This window comes from Lepus europaeus, chromosome 13 (genome assembly GCF_033115175.1).
Source record: "Lepus europaeus isolate LE1 chromosome 13, mLepTim1.pri, whole genome shotgun sequence".
In the NCBI taxonomy this organism is placed as follows: Eukaryota; Metazoa; Chordata; class Mammalia; order Lagomorpha; family Leporidae; genus Lepus; species Lepus europaeus.
The window spans coordinates 64,397,461-64,411,559 of record NC_084839.1 but is presented as its reverse complement, the minus strand read 5'-3'; the positions used below and the strand labels follow the sequence as shown (position 1 = coordinate 64,411,559).

Below are 14,099 nucleotides of genomic sequence, written 5' to 3'. Positions count from 1 at the left end.
TAAATTATGAATTCAGAATTTTTAAATTTTTATTTATTTCATAGGCAGAGAGGAGAGTGCTCCCATCCATTAGTTTATTCCACAAATGCCCACAATGACTCCTGCCTGGGGCTGGATCCAGGAACTGAGAACTCAATCCAGGGTTCCTATCTGAGTGCCAGGGAACCAATTACCTGAGCTATTACCCCTGTCTCCCAGAGCATGCATTAGCACGAAGCTGGAATCAGGAGCCCAAGGCTCCTAGTCACTCCAACATGGGAATGCAGGTAAGGTGTCTTAACTCTAGGACAAATGTTCACCCCTCAATTTTTTAATGGAGATAAGATTTATTATATTTCTATTTCTTTTCTAAGTGTATTTATTTGGAAGGCAGAAAGAGAGAGAGACAGACATGAAGACTTTCTGCCTGCTGCTTCATTTGCCAAACGTCCACAACAGTCAAGACAGGGTCAGTCCAAAACTGTAAGCTGGAAACTCAAACCAGGCCTCCAACACGAGTGTCAGGAACCCAGGTATTGATGTCATCACCTCTGCCTCCCAGGGTGTACATTCATAGGAAGTTGGAACAGGAAGCACAGTTGGAACTTGAACCCAGGTCTCAAACCCAGACTCAATAAAGAATGCAGGCATCCCAAGCACCATCTTAACTGCTACACAAAACACCCAACTCCAGATTTCTAGTTCTTCCTGCATTTGTTTCAGGAAGTTTGTTTTTAAAGAACTGTACCTATTCCAGAGGTGGGGAACGTCTAGCCTGTGGGCAGTACTAGGCCCACAAAATCATCTGGTCTGGCCCTGCAGGTGGGAACTGAAATTCAATAAATCTATAGCAGACTAATTTTTAAGCTGATAACTGTGTATGGCCCATGAATAATTTTATAAATACCCAAATGGCCCTTGGCAGACCAAAGGTTCCTCACCCCTGAAACTGTCAAATTCATTGACATAAAATTTTCAATAATATTTTTCTATTGTTCCTTTAAGGTCTATAGTATTAGCAATGGTATCCTTCCCTTCTATTCCTGACAGTGGCAAATTTTGTGTTTTCTCATATTTTTTTTCCCCCGATAAGCTTTACTAAGGTTTTTTTCCAGTTTTATTGATCTTTTCAAAGAACCCAAACTATACTTTCTGATGTTCTTTTTTTTTTATTTTCTGTTTCATTGACTTCCAATCTTTTTGTTTGCTTTTTCTTCCTTTCTATTTACTTTGGGAATAACTGACCTATAGGGTTACTTATAAATATGTTGTTTAATTTCAAAATAACTGAAGATCTTCATAGATATTGTATTGGTACTTATTTCTGATTAATACCATTACCATCAGAGAATTTTGCCCATCTGCTATTACAGGTCCAGTTTATACTTGCTATCTTTTTAAAGCTAGCACAATGCCAAGTAATCCTCTACTGACTGGCTCAAAAAAGTAATGTATGAATTTTAACTTTGTAATAAATGTTAATATGCTTATTCTATTTTCTAATTTCCTCAGTTTCTCTATTCTGTATTTCCTGTTATTTCATATAAGAAAGAGAAGTTAAAATATAGTCTAAGTCAGAGGTTAATACTTTAATAAAACTTATAAAGCTAAAATATGATGAAAATATAGTCATTTTCAAGTTAGGTACCTTGGTTTCTGTTAGATGGCAAACATATTCTGAATACAATGTAAAAGATTCCACACGTGGATGGGCAATGACTACTGAGGCATAATGTTTCCAAAGTCAAATGTCCTCTAGAAACACAGATACACAAAAACACACAAACACAGAACAACTACATGTCCAATACAATTTAATCTGGGAATGGTTTCTACTGAAGCATTTGTGATGACTGATTACTCACTCTCATTTCCTCAGGCGAGCTTACCTCAAGGTACATTCCATTTCTGTTTCAGAGCGTGTAGAGAAAACACGGAAAATATATTTGTCAACTAACAGAGAAAAAGTATCTCCAGGATTCAACCAGCGCCACAGATTTGTCTTCATTGGTAAGAGCTGGCTCCTCTTGGAAGACTGATAAAAACATGGATTTGTGTGTATCTAACAAAGAAAAAATACAGGGATGGTATAAATCCATATTATGACAAAATTCAACTAAATATGAATTCATTCAGAACTTTGGTATCAAAATAATTTATGTATAAACTTAAAAGTTTAATAAACCTGGCACCCATAAGTACCACAATTATTATTTATACATAAAAACTAAAGCCCTAATATACTTTCCATTTCTCCATGAGGCAAAAAAAAAAGTTATCACTTAACTGGTTAAAAGATTTCCTGTTTTGGCTGGCGCTGCGGCTCTCAACAGGCTAATCCTCCGCCTGTGGTGCCGGCACCCTGGGTTCTAGTCTCGGTCAGGGCACCGGATTCTGTCCCAGTTGCCCCTCTTCCAGGCCAGCTCTCTGCTGTGGCCCAGGAGTGCAGTGGAGGATGGCCCAAGTCCTTGGGCCCTGCACCTGCATGGGAGACCAGGAGAAGCACCTGGCTCCCGGCTTCGGATCAGCATGGTGCACCGGCCGCAGCAGCCATTGGAAGGTGAACCAACAGCAAAGGAAGACCTTTCTCTCTGTCTCTCTCTCTCTCTCACTGTCCACTCTGCCTGTCAAAAAAATAAATAATAATAATAATCTATCTAGTTTAACTTCATGAAGATCTGGTCATAATTCTTTGCTGTTTATCTGTTATTACAAACATTTCTATCCTTTAATTCTGTGTTGTAAGAAAGCAGTAAAGGGGCCAGCACTGTGGCGTAGTGGGTAAAGCAGCCTGTGGTGCCAGCATCCCAAATGGATGCCAATTCCAGTACTGGCTGCTCCACTTCCGATCCAGCTCCCTACTCATGTGCCTGTGGAAGATGGCACAAGTGCTTGGGCCCCTGCACCCATGCTGGAGACCCAGAAGAAGCTCCTGGCTCCTGGTTTCAGATAGGCCCAGCTCTGGCTGTTGCAGCCATTTGGGGAGTGAACCAGTGGATAAAAAACCTCTCTCTCTCTCTCTCTCTCTCTCCCTCCCTCCCTCCTCTCCTCTCCTCTCCTCTCTCTCTCTCCTCTCTCCTCTCTCTGCCTTTGCCTCTCTGAAACTCTACAAATAAATAAATAATTTTTTTAAAAAAGGAAAGAAAGCAATAAAATAAAACCTGGAGATAAAGGCCAGAGATAATACAAATTTGATAGGCTTTTTAAAATTGGTTTGAGTCATTTAAAAAAATTATATATAAGACTGCATATGAATGGGATGCAGTGTAATTTATGCAACAGCATATTCCTAAGGAGTCATGGGTGTTAGAGTTTGTGGCAGAGGCCCCTCTCAGAATAGAGGGAAGAGAAAGAAAAAGCTCTAAGGGGGCACTGGCTAAAAGGAAAATGTGGTGAGGGGCTTTCTGAGAACATTGTAATAAAAGGACTTTATGGGGAGTAGGGGTGGATAGCATGGCCCGTAGCAATTCTGTAACTCTGGAGTATCCAATAAGAATGTATGCAACCATACATGCAAAGAGGAAGTAAAGTTGTTAAAGGGTATTTAAGACAATGCCCTGCCATGTCCCGGGCTGTCTTTGGATGTGAATCTACTGAACTAAGTGCCCCCAAGATTAAAAGCTGCTTCCTGCTGAAATCCTCAGTGTCTTGACACTTTGCTGGAGAATCCCACTACATTTCTGGGAGCTAATGTCTGGGATTCAGAGATGGTGTTTCCACCTCCTTTGTCGCTGGGGTACAAGCCTGGGGACACCAGGAGAGGTGACTACACCTGGCCTAGCAGAAAGGTTGATCCATAGGAGGCTAGCCCTCCCAGTATGTCAGGGCAAGGACCTGGGGAGCACAAAGGAACCTGGTGTGGTACAGGAAACAGGCAAGGGAGCACTGCCTGTCAAAACTGGTAGGAGCCTGAGGTTCATTAGGTTTGATTGCCCGCCTCCAAAGAGGCAGAAGGGGAGCCTGATCACATCCCAGAATTGCCCAAATAGCTCGTAAGACAGAAGGAGTACCAAGGTGAGAAGGCTCTCTCAAATGAAACTACAATTCTAAGGCAGTGGGTGGTAGGTTGGAGACATTCTCTGAGTGTGAGTGAATGGTGACTGAACGAGACAGGCTACAAAGTGATTTCTCACCCTTTCTCTTTCTCTCTTCATGTGTGATTATCACCTTTTAGAAGGAAGATATAGATGGCCAACAGAATAAATCTACCCCCCTTGAGTGCATGATCTTACCTAGAAGACATAGCTCTTCTCATGGGCATTGTCTTATGTCACTGGAAAAAACTGTCAAACATGCCTATGACTACAGATTTCTAGCTCAGGCCACTGAAGATTAGGAATGGGACTGAATACCCCTTTGGCTGACATCCTAAAGGCTGACCCTGTGGTCTACTTCAACAAAGACCCAGGAAAAGAGGAGCAAGCCAAGAAACAGGAGCAATGTAGGAATGGGTGGCAGGTCAATTAATAACAGCTTTACACAGTGATCCTCCATCAAGGAGACCCAACAAGGCCAGTCCACCTCCAAATGGCATCATTTTTCGACGTAGAAAGACAAGGTTTGGGGCAAACAACAGTCATGATAGAAGCCAACCTCTAAAGAGTCCTGTCAGCTCTGTCAAGAGCTGGGCCACTGGAAACAGAACTGCCCTGGGAATGAAGGACTCCCAGGTCAGAGCTACAGACCCCGTTGGCCCTCCCTAAGTTGAAAAGGCCTTCATTTTGACCCATCTCCAAGGTAACCACTGCTAGTGAGGGGACTACCTAGGGCCAGTAACATTACAGGCAGGACTATAAATTTCCCTTTAGAAACGCTGCCTATTCCATCCTAACCTCCTATTCAAACCAGCTCTCCTCCCAGACTGGCCAGGTAATAGAAGCCAACAGAGTATCTACACTAAGGATCTTCACAACTTCCTCTATGTCTCTTCCAGTACCCCACATGAAGACAGAGCTCAAGGGCAAAACTTCCTCCTGGTTTGGACAGTGCCTTTCCTAGGTCTCTTAATAATGGTTCTGTCCTTTTGCTTTGGACCCTGTGTATTTAATCTGCTTGTTAGATATGTTTCCTCCAGATGTACAGCAATGAAATTGTAGATGGCCATGCATATGAAACCTTGAAACAGCTTCTGCAAACTGGCAGTGCAGCCCCCTCGAGAGGCCATCTTCTGCTTGAACCCTGTCTGACTGCAGGTCCCTACTTCACCCCGCATCAACTTAAAGAAGCCAGACTGGTCATCACCCTAATTGTAAAACACCAGGAGATGCTATGTGGGTAAAAAAAAATGTTCAGCCCCTAAAACCTCTTTGAAGAAGTCTGTTCACAGCTGTTTTGACCACCCCTACTGCAGTTAAGGTTGCCAAGGTGGTGCCCTGGATCCAATACAGCAGGGTGAAACTGGCCTCTCATGACCCAGAGCGCATCCCCAATCCAGCTGCACCATGTAAGATGACCACCTGACCACCTGACCACCTGGAATAATCAGGCCATCCCTTGAGAGACTCCCAAGGACAATGGCCTTCTGGAAGCTGACCAATCTATGCATGGTTAAAGCTTGAGGAACCAACAGCCCTGCAACCTACAAGATAAGTAGCTTATTCTAGATTGTTGATATCTCTTACTGTAATATATTGTCATTCTCTGCTACTGTCTATAGTTATAATTGTGGCCCCAATCCTTGCCACAAGCTTGACAGCCATGGTGGTGTCCTGTGTGAGTGTGTGTGGGAGCACTGTTTGATGTGTATGTCCTGGTGATGCTGGATTTCTCCCATTTGTGATCTAGTTCTTCAGCCAACAGATTGTGTTCAAGTGATGAAGCTTGGGGGAAGTCCTGGAAAAACTAAAATCAGGGAGTCTTTTCTCTTTTTTTTCTGTCTACTTTCTGTCCTCACGTACACCACGGTCAGTAGTTGATGACCTCAATATGACTCTTTGATTATTGTGTTTTTCTTTGGGGAAAGTAACTTTTTATTTGCAAATAGCCTTCACCTATAGGAATTAAGGCCTCCATTGTAAGATTTCACAGCAGTTACATTTGTTCCTGGGCTTTGGTTGTTATTTCTGAATTTTGAGATGCTTTGCTATTTCTTACAAGATCTGATTGCTCCCTGGAACTCTGGGTCTATGTGATGTGGGAGACCCAGAGTTCTTCAGCTCTGGAGGTGTGGAAGGAGCTGCATTCATTCTAAAAGACAACTCCACACAACAGCTGCTGCTAACAAGGGGATCAGACTTCACCTGGAGATGTAGATGGGCTCATCTGGCTAGGGCTGATGAATCAGGAAGAGGTAGCGGACAATGATGTTCACATACAAAACTTTAATTTCTCCATGAGATTTTTTAAACAGAGATGGATTTTGTTCCAAAATTAAATTTTGTGTAGTACTCTATATAATGTAATCAGTTTGGTGAGTTTGTTTGGACAACCTTAACTCAGCTTTGTCTGACATGTAATGTAAAATAAGAAAAAATAAGATCTTTGTATTCTCAACAAGTTAATGTAGTAAGTAACCCCAATACATGGCAGAGGATTCTGGGCAAAAGATGAAAGGGATTTACAAAGGCCCTTGCGGGTCTAAAGAAAAGGTAAAACTGACTACATTGGATGAAGAAAAAGTAACTGAGAAAATCACAGATCAAAAAAAAAAAAAGTGGCCCACATCCAGACATGGAAGAAAATGGCCCAGACCTGGAAAGCCTGGAACCCTAGAGATTTATCTGAGGGGTAGTTTTCAACCTTTAGGGGATTCACGACCCTCCTAAGTGTGTGGTTTTGATACTAGGGGCTTGCCTGATTCTACCTTGCCTGTTGCCCTGGTCATAAGATTCATCTCCAGCCTAATGGAGGCCATGGTTGAAAGGAAGCCGCTCACATAATGATGTTATGGGAATATAAGTCCCTGGGCCAAGATGATGCTCTTTGACCCTGCAGAAGGTCCCTCTTGGGATAGAAGCAAGAGAAAGTAAAAGCTATCAGGATGCACTGGCTTAAAGAAAAATGTGGTGAGGGGCTTCTAAGAACATGGGGTGAGAGAGACCTTCTGAGAAAAAAAATCAGCATGGCCTAATCAGTATTTGTATGTGCATTCTGTAACCAATCCTACAGCTCTGGAGTTTCCAATCAGGTTGTATGCAACCATGTATGTAAAGGTGTTTGTTAAAGGGTATATAAGACGATGCCCTGCCATGGTCGGGGCTCAGCCTTTGGAAGTGACTCCACTGAGGCAAGCATCTACAAGAATAAAAGCTGCTTCCTGCTGAAAGCCTCAGTGTCTCACCTCTCTGCTAGAGAATCCTGCTACATTTCATAAAAGTCAAGCTATAATTTAAACTTAATATTTAGAAACCTTTCTCTGTGTTAACAGCCACTCCTAATTTATCTCTGTGGTCCTCTGACTTATACAGGTGGAGCTTCTAAGTGCAAAAAGTTCATGACAAATCAGCAGATCCAGAGCCTGTGCACATCTCTGGACTTGGGATAGTTCCCTGTTACTCCTCATCTAAGAGTTAGTTGTCATCCCTTGCCTTCAGTATGCCATGGTCATCAAAGTTGGGAATGTTGGGCTGATGGAAAAGATAGATTCAAAACAAGTCAATACATAGTTCCTGCCTGAACTTTGAATATTCATTAAATGAGGTTTGCTTCTGACCTTAGACTAATATAGTATTCTAAACCTTCAGTTGAGTCTCTAAACATGAAGTATTAACAATCCTAAGCTTACAAAGGCACAAAATTCTTAAGAGTGGAAAATGTAAAATCCTTAAGAAAAGGAAATGTTCTTTAGAAAGTCATTGCAAAGATGAAGAAATATTCAGTTTGAGTAATTTCTCCTCAACTGAAAACATTTCATTTTAAATCATAGGTGGTTAAATACTGACAGTAAATCCAGTCACAAAGATAGTAAATCTTTATATGTGTGTGCTTCATGAAATTTTTTTCCTACAAGTGTTAATACATAAAATCCCAGAACTGAGAACAAAAATGACATTCAAAGAAAGTCTAACATTTGATCCTTTAACTTAAACCTAAATACATATTTTTCACTGCTAACAAAAAAAAAACTGTCAAACTAAACTCATATACATTCTAACAAAAATGTCACATGTATGTGAAGTCGAAAAGGTAGTTTATAAAGTTTTAAAGTAGACAAAAATCTGACAATATGAATAAGCAAAGAAGTAGAAAACAAACACACAAAAATTGAAAATGAAAGAAATGACAATGACATATAAAACAAAACTTGAAAAATAACAAAATACTTTAAATATGTTAAGTCGGTACATTTGGTTTTTTAAACTTTCATTTAATAAATATAAATTTCCAAAGTACAACTTTTGGATTGTAGCGGCTTCTTCCCCCCCATAACCTCCCTCCCATGCGCAACCATCCCATCTCCCACTCCTTCTCCCATCCCACTCTTCATCAAGATTCATTTTCAATTATCTTTATATAGAGAAGATCAATTTAGTATATACTAAGTAAAGATTTCAACAGTTTGCACCCATACAGAAACACAAAGTATAAAGTACTGTTTGAGAGCTAGTTATACAGTTAACTCACATAGTACAACACATCAAGGAGAGAGATCCTACATGGGGAGTAAGTGCACAGTGACTCCTGTTGTTTATTTACCAATTGACACTCTTATTTATGACATCAGTAATCACCCGAGGCTCTTGTCATGAGCTGCCAAGGCTATGGAAGCCTCTTGAGTTCACCAACTCCGATCTTATTTAGACAAGGCCATAATCAAAGTGGAAGTTCTCTCCTCCCTTCAGAGAAAGATACTTCCTTCTTTGATGGCCCTTTCTTTCCACTGGGATCTCAATCACAGAGATCTTTAATTTAGTTGTGTGTGTGTGTGTGTGTTTTGCCACAGTGTCTTGGCTTTCCATGCCTAAAATACTCTCATGGGCTCTTCAGCCAGATCCGAATGCCCTAAGGGCTGATTCCGAGGCCAGAGTGCTGTCTAGGACATCTGCCATTCTATGAGCCTGCTGTGTATCCCACTTCCCATGTTGGATTGTTCTCTCCTTTTTAATTCTATCAGTATTAGCAGACACTAGTCTTGTTTATGTGATCCCTTTGACTCTTAGACCTATCATTATGGTCTATTGTGACCTGAAACTGATCACTTTGACTAGTGAGATGGCATTGGTACATGCCACCTTGATGGGATTGAATTGGAATCCCCTGGCACATTTCTAACTCTACCATTAGGAGTAAGCCCGATTGACCATGTGCCAAATTGTACATCTCTTCCCTCTCTTATTCCCACTCTTATATTTAACAGGGATCACTTTTAAGTTAAACACCTAAGAATAATTGGGTATTAATTAAAGAGTTCAACCAATGGTATTAAGTAAAACAAAAAATAAAAGGAATAAAAGAATAAGTTGTTCCTTGACATTCAAGACAAAGGCTGTTTTTCATAGTGTCCATTCCACTTCAACAGGTTTCCTTTTAGGTGCTCAGTTATTTGTCACAGATCAGGGAGAACATATGATATTTGTCCCTTTGGGACTGGCTTATTTCACTCAGCATGATGTTTTCCAGATTCCTCCATTTTGTTGCAAATGACCGAATTTCATTGCTTTTGACTGCTGTATAGTATTCTATAGAGTACATATCCCATAATTTCTTTATCCAGTCTACTGTTGATGGGTATTTAGGTTGATTCCATGTCTTAGCTATTGTAAATTGAGCTGCAATAAACATGGAGGTCTATACAACTCTTTTATTTGACATTTTAATTTCCTTTGGGTAAATTCCAAGGAGTGGGATGGCTGGGTTGTATGGTAGGGTTATACTCAGGTTTCTGAGGAATCTCCAAACTGACTTCCATAGTGGCTTTACCAGTCTGCATTCCCACCAACAGTGGGTTAATGTCCCTTTTTCCCCACAACCTCTCCAGCAACTGTTGTTGGTAGATTTCTGTATGTAAGCCATTCTAACCGGGGTGAGGTGAAATCTCATTGTGGTTTTGATTTGCATTTCCCTAATTGCTAGTGATCCTGAACATTTTTTCATGTGTCTGTTGGCCATTCGGACTTCCTCTTTTGAAAAATGTCTATTGAGGTCCTTGGTCCATCTCTCAAGTGGGATGTTTGTTTTATTGTTGTGGAGTTTCTTGATCTCTTTGTAGATTCTGGTTATTAACCCTTTATCTGTTGCATAGTTTGCAAATATTTTTTCCCATTCTGTCAGTTGCCTCTTCACTGTCCTGACTATTTCTTTTGCAGTACAGAAACTTCTCAATTTGATGTAATCCCAGTTGTTAATTTTGGCTTTGACTGCCTATGCCTCCGGGGTCTTTTCCAAGAAGTCTTTGCCTGTGCCTATATCTTGCAGGGTTTCTCCAATGCTCTCTAATAATTTGATGGTGTCGGGTCATAGGTTTAGATCTTTAGTCCATGTTGAGTGGATTTTTGTGTAAGGTCTAAGGTAGGGGTCTTGCTTCATGCTTCTGCACGTGGAAATCCAGTTTTCCCAGCACCATTTGTTGAATAGACTGTCCTTGCTCCAGGAATTGGTTTTAGATCCTTGATCAAATATAAGTTGGCTGTAGATGTTTGGATTGATTTCTGGTGTTCCTATTCTGTTCCATTTGTCTATCCATCTGTTTCTGTACCAGTACCATGCTGTTTTGATTACAACTGCCCTGTAGTATGTCCTGAAATCTGGTATTGTGATGCCTCTGGCTTTGTTTTTGTTGTACAAGATTGCTTTAGCTATTCAAGGTCTCCTGTGCCTCCATATCAATTTCAGCATTGTTTTTCCAGATCTGAGAAGAATGTCTTTGGTATTTCAATTGGTATCACATTTGATCTGTAAATTGCTTTTGGAAGAATGGACATTTTGATCATATTGATTCTTCCAATCCATGAGCATGGAAGATTTTTCCAATTTTTTTTTTGTATCCTCTTCTATTTCCTTCTTTAACATCTTGTGATTCTCATCATAGAGATCTTTTACGCCCTTGGTTAAGTTTATTCCAAGGTATTTGATTGTTTTTGTAGCTATTGTGAGTGGGATTGATTTTAGCAGTTCTTTCTCAGCTGAGGAATTGCCTGTGTATACAAAGGCTGTTGATTTTTGTGCATTGATTTTATATCCTGCTACTTTGCCAAACTCTTCTATGAGTTCCAATAGTCTCTTTGTACAGTTCTTCAGATCCTCTAAATAAAGTTCCAATAGTCTCTTAGTAGAGTTCTTTAGATCCCCTAAATAAAGAAACATATCATCTGCAAAGAGGGATAGTTTGACTTCTTCCTTCCGAATTTATACCTTTAATTTCTTTTTCTTGCCTAATGGCTCTGGCTAAAACTTCCAGTACTATATTGAATAGCAATGGTGAGAGTGGGCATCCCTGTCTGGTACCAGATCTCAGTGGAAATGCTTCCAACTCTTCCCCATTCAATAGAATGCTGGCCGGGGTTTTTCATAAATTGCCTTGATTGTACTGAGAAATGTTCCTTCTATACCTAATTTCTTAGAGTTTTCATCATGAAAGGGTGTTGTATTTTATCAAATGCTTTCTCTGCATCTATTGAGATAATCATATGGGTTTTCGTCTGCAGTTTGTTAATGTGGTGTATCACATTGATTGATTTGCAAACATTGAACCATCCTTGCATACCAGGGATAAATCCCACTTGGTCTAGGTGGATGACCTTTCTGATATGTTGTTGCATTCTATAGCCAGAATTTTATTGAGGATTTTTGTGTCTATGTTCATCAAGGAAATTGGTCTGTAATTCTCTTTCAATGCTGCATCTTTTTCAGGTTTAGGAATTAAGGTGATGCTGGCTTCATAGAAAGAATTTGGGAGGATTCCCTCTTTTTCAATTGTTCTGAATAGTTTGAGAAGAATTGGAGTTAGTTCTTTAAATGTCTGGTAGAATTCAACAGTGAATCCATCCAGTCCTGGGCTTTTCTTTGTTGGGAGGGCCTTTATTACTGTTTCAATTTCTGTCTCAGTTATGGGTCAGTTTAGGTTTTCTATGTCTTCATGGTTCAATTTAGGTAGGTTGTATGTGTCTAGGAATCTATCCATTTCGGATAGATTTCCCTGTTTGCTGGCATACAACTTTTTTTTTTTTTTTGGCCAGGCAGAGTTAGACAGTGAGAGAGACAGAGAGATATATAGACAGTGAGAGAGAGAGAGAGAGAGAGAGAGGTCTTCCTCCTGTTGGTTCACTCCCATAATGGCTGCCACGGAAGGCGCTACACTGATCTGAAGCCAGGAGTAGGGTGCTTCCTCCCAGTCTCCCATGCGGGTGCAGAGACCCAAGCACTTTGCCATCCTCCACTGCCCTCTCAGGCCACAGCAGAGAGCTGGACTGGAAGAGGGGCAACTGGGACTAGTACCTGGCACCCCAACTGGGACTAGAACTCAGGGTGCCGGTGCTACAGGCAGAGGATTAGCCAAGTGAGCCACGGCACCGGCCATGCTGGCATATAACTCTTTGTAGTAATTTCTGATGACTCTTTTTATTTCTGTGGTGTCTGTTGTTACATTCCCTTTTTCATCTCTGATTTTATTGATTTGGGTCGTTTCTCTTCTTTTTTTATTAGTTGGGCCAATGGTGTGTCAATTTTGTTTATTTTTTCAAAAAACCAGCTCTTCATTTGTGGATCTTTTGTAATTTTTTCTGAATTCAATTCTGTTGATTTCTTCTCTAATTTTAATTCTTTCTCTTCTCCTACTAGTTTTTGGTCTGGTTTGCTGCAGTTTTTCTAGATCCTTGAGATGCATTGATAGCTCATTTATTTGGTGCCTTTCCAATTTCTTGATGTAGGCCCTAATGCTATAAACTTTCCTCTTAACACTGCTTTTGCTGTATCCCATAAGTTTTGATATGTTGTATTGTTAACCTCATTTACTTCAAGAAAGTTTTTGATTTCTCTTTTGATTTCTTCTATGATCCACTGTTCATTCAGGAGCATGTTGTTCAGTCTCCATGTGTGGGTTTTTTTTTTTTTTTTTGACAGGCAGAGTGGAAAGTGAGAGAGAGAGAGAGACAGAGAGAGAAAGGTCTTCCTTTTTCCGTTGGTTCACCCCACAGTGGTCCCTGTGGCTGGTGCGCTGTGGCTGGCGCACTGTGCTGATCCAAAGCCAGGAGCCAGGTGCTTCTCCTGGTCTCCCATGGGGTGCAGGGCCCAAGAACATGGGCCATCCTCCACTGCACTCCCAGGCCACAGAAGAGAGCTGGGCAGGAAGAGGAGCAACCGGGACAGAATCTGGTGCCCCGACCGGGACTAGAACCTGGGGTGCTGGCGCCGCAGATGGAGGGTTAGCCTATTGAGCCGCGGCGCCGGCCTCCATGTGTTTTCATATGTTATAGGGATTCCTGAGTTGCTAATTTCCAGCTTCATTCCATGGTGGTCTGAGAAGATGCATGATATGATTTTGATTCTTCTGAATTTGCTGAGACTTGCTTTATGGCCTAGTATGTGGTCAATCCTAGAGTAGGTTCCATGTACTGCTGAGAAGAATGTATATTCTTTAAGTGTAGGATGAAAAATTCTGTAGATATCTGTTAGATCCATTTGGTCTATAGTGTCAATTAAATCTGCTGTTTCCTTGTTGACCCTCTGCCTGGTTGATCTATTTCTGAAAGTGGAATATTGAAGTCCTCCAATACTATTGTATTGGAATCTAAGTCTCCCTTTAAGTTCCTTCACATATCTTTTAAATAAACCAGTGCCCTGTAATTAGGTGCATATATATTTATAATAGTTACATCTTCCTGTTGAAATGATCCCTTAATCATTATATAGTGCCCCTCTTTGTCTCTCTTAACAGTTTTTGTGTTAAAGTTTATTTTGAATGATATTAAGATGGCTATGCCAGCTCTTTTTTGGTTTCTGTTGGCATGGAATATCTTTTTCCAACCTTTCACTTTCAGTATGCATGCATCTTTGTTGGAAAGATGTGTTTCTTGTAGGCAGCAAATAGAAGGTTTTGTATTTAATCCATTCAGCCAGTCTGTCTTTTAACTGAAAAGTTGAGGCCATTTACATTCTTTTTTTTTTTATTTATTTGACAGGCAGAGTTAGACAGTGAGAAGAGAGACAGAGAGAAAGGTCTTCCTTGTGTTGGTTCACCCCCCAAA

General features: G+C 40.7%; 1 protein-coding gene across 1 annotated transcript in view; it reads right to left on the bottom strand.

Annotated features, from left to right (window-relative positions):
• APLF (aprataxin and PNKP like factor) overlaps positions 1-14,099 on the bottom strand; it is a 106,813-nt gene that overhangs the window by 66,504 nt on the left and 26,210 nt on the right. The window contains exon 3 of the mRNA XM_062208696.1: positions 1,869-2,041. Within this exon, the coding sequence (XP_062064680.1) occupies positions 1,869-2,041 (173 nt within the window). The remainder of the gene's footprint in view (positions 1-1,868; positions 2,042-14,099) is intronic.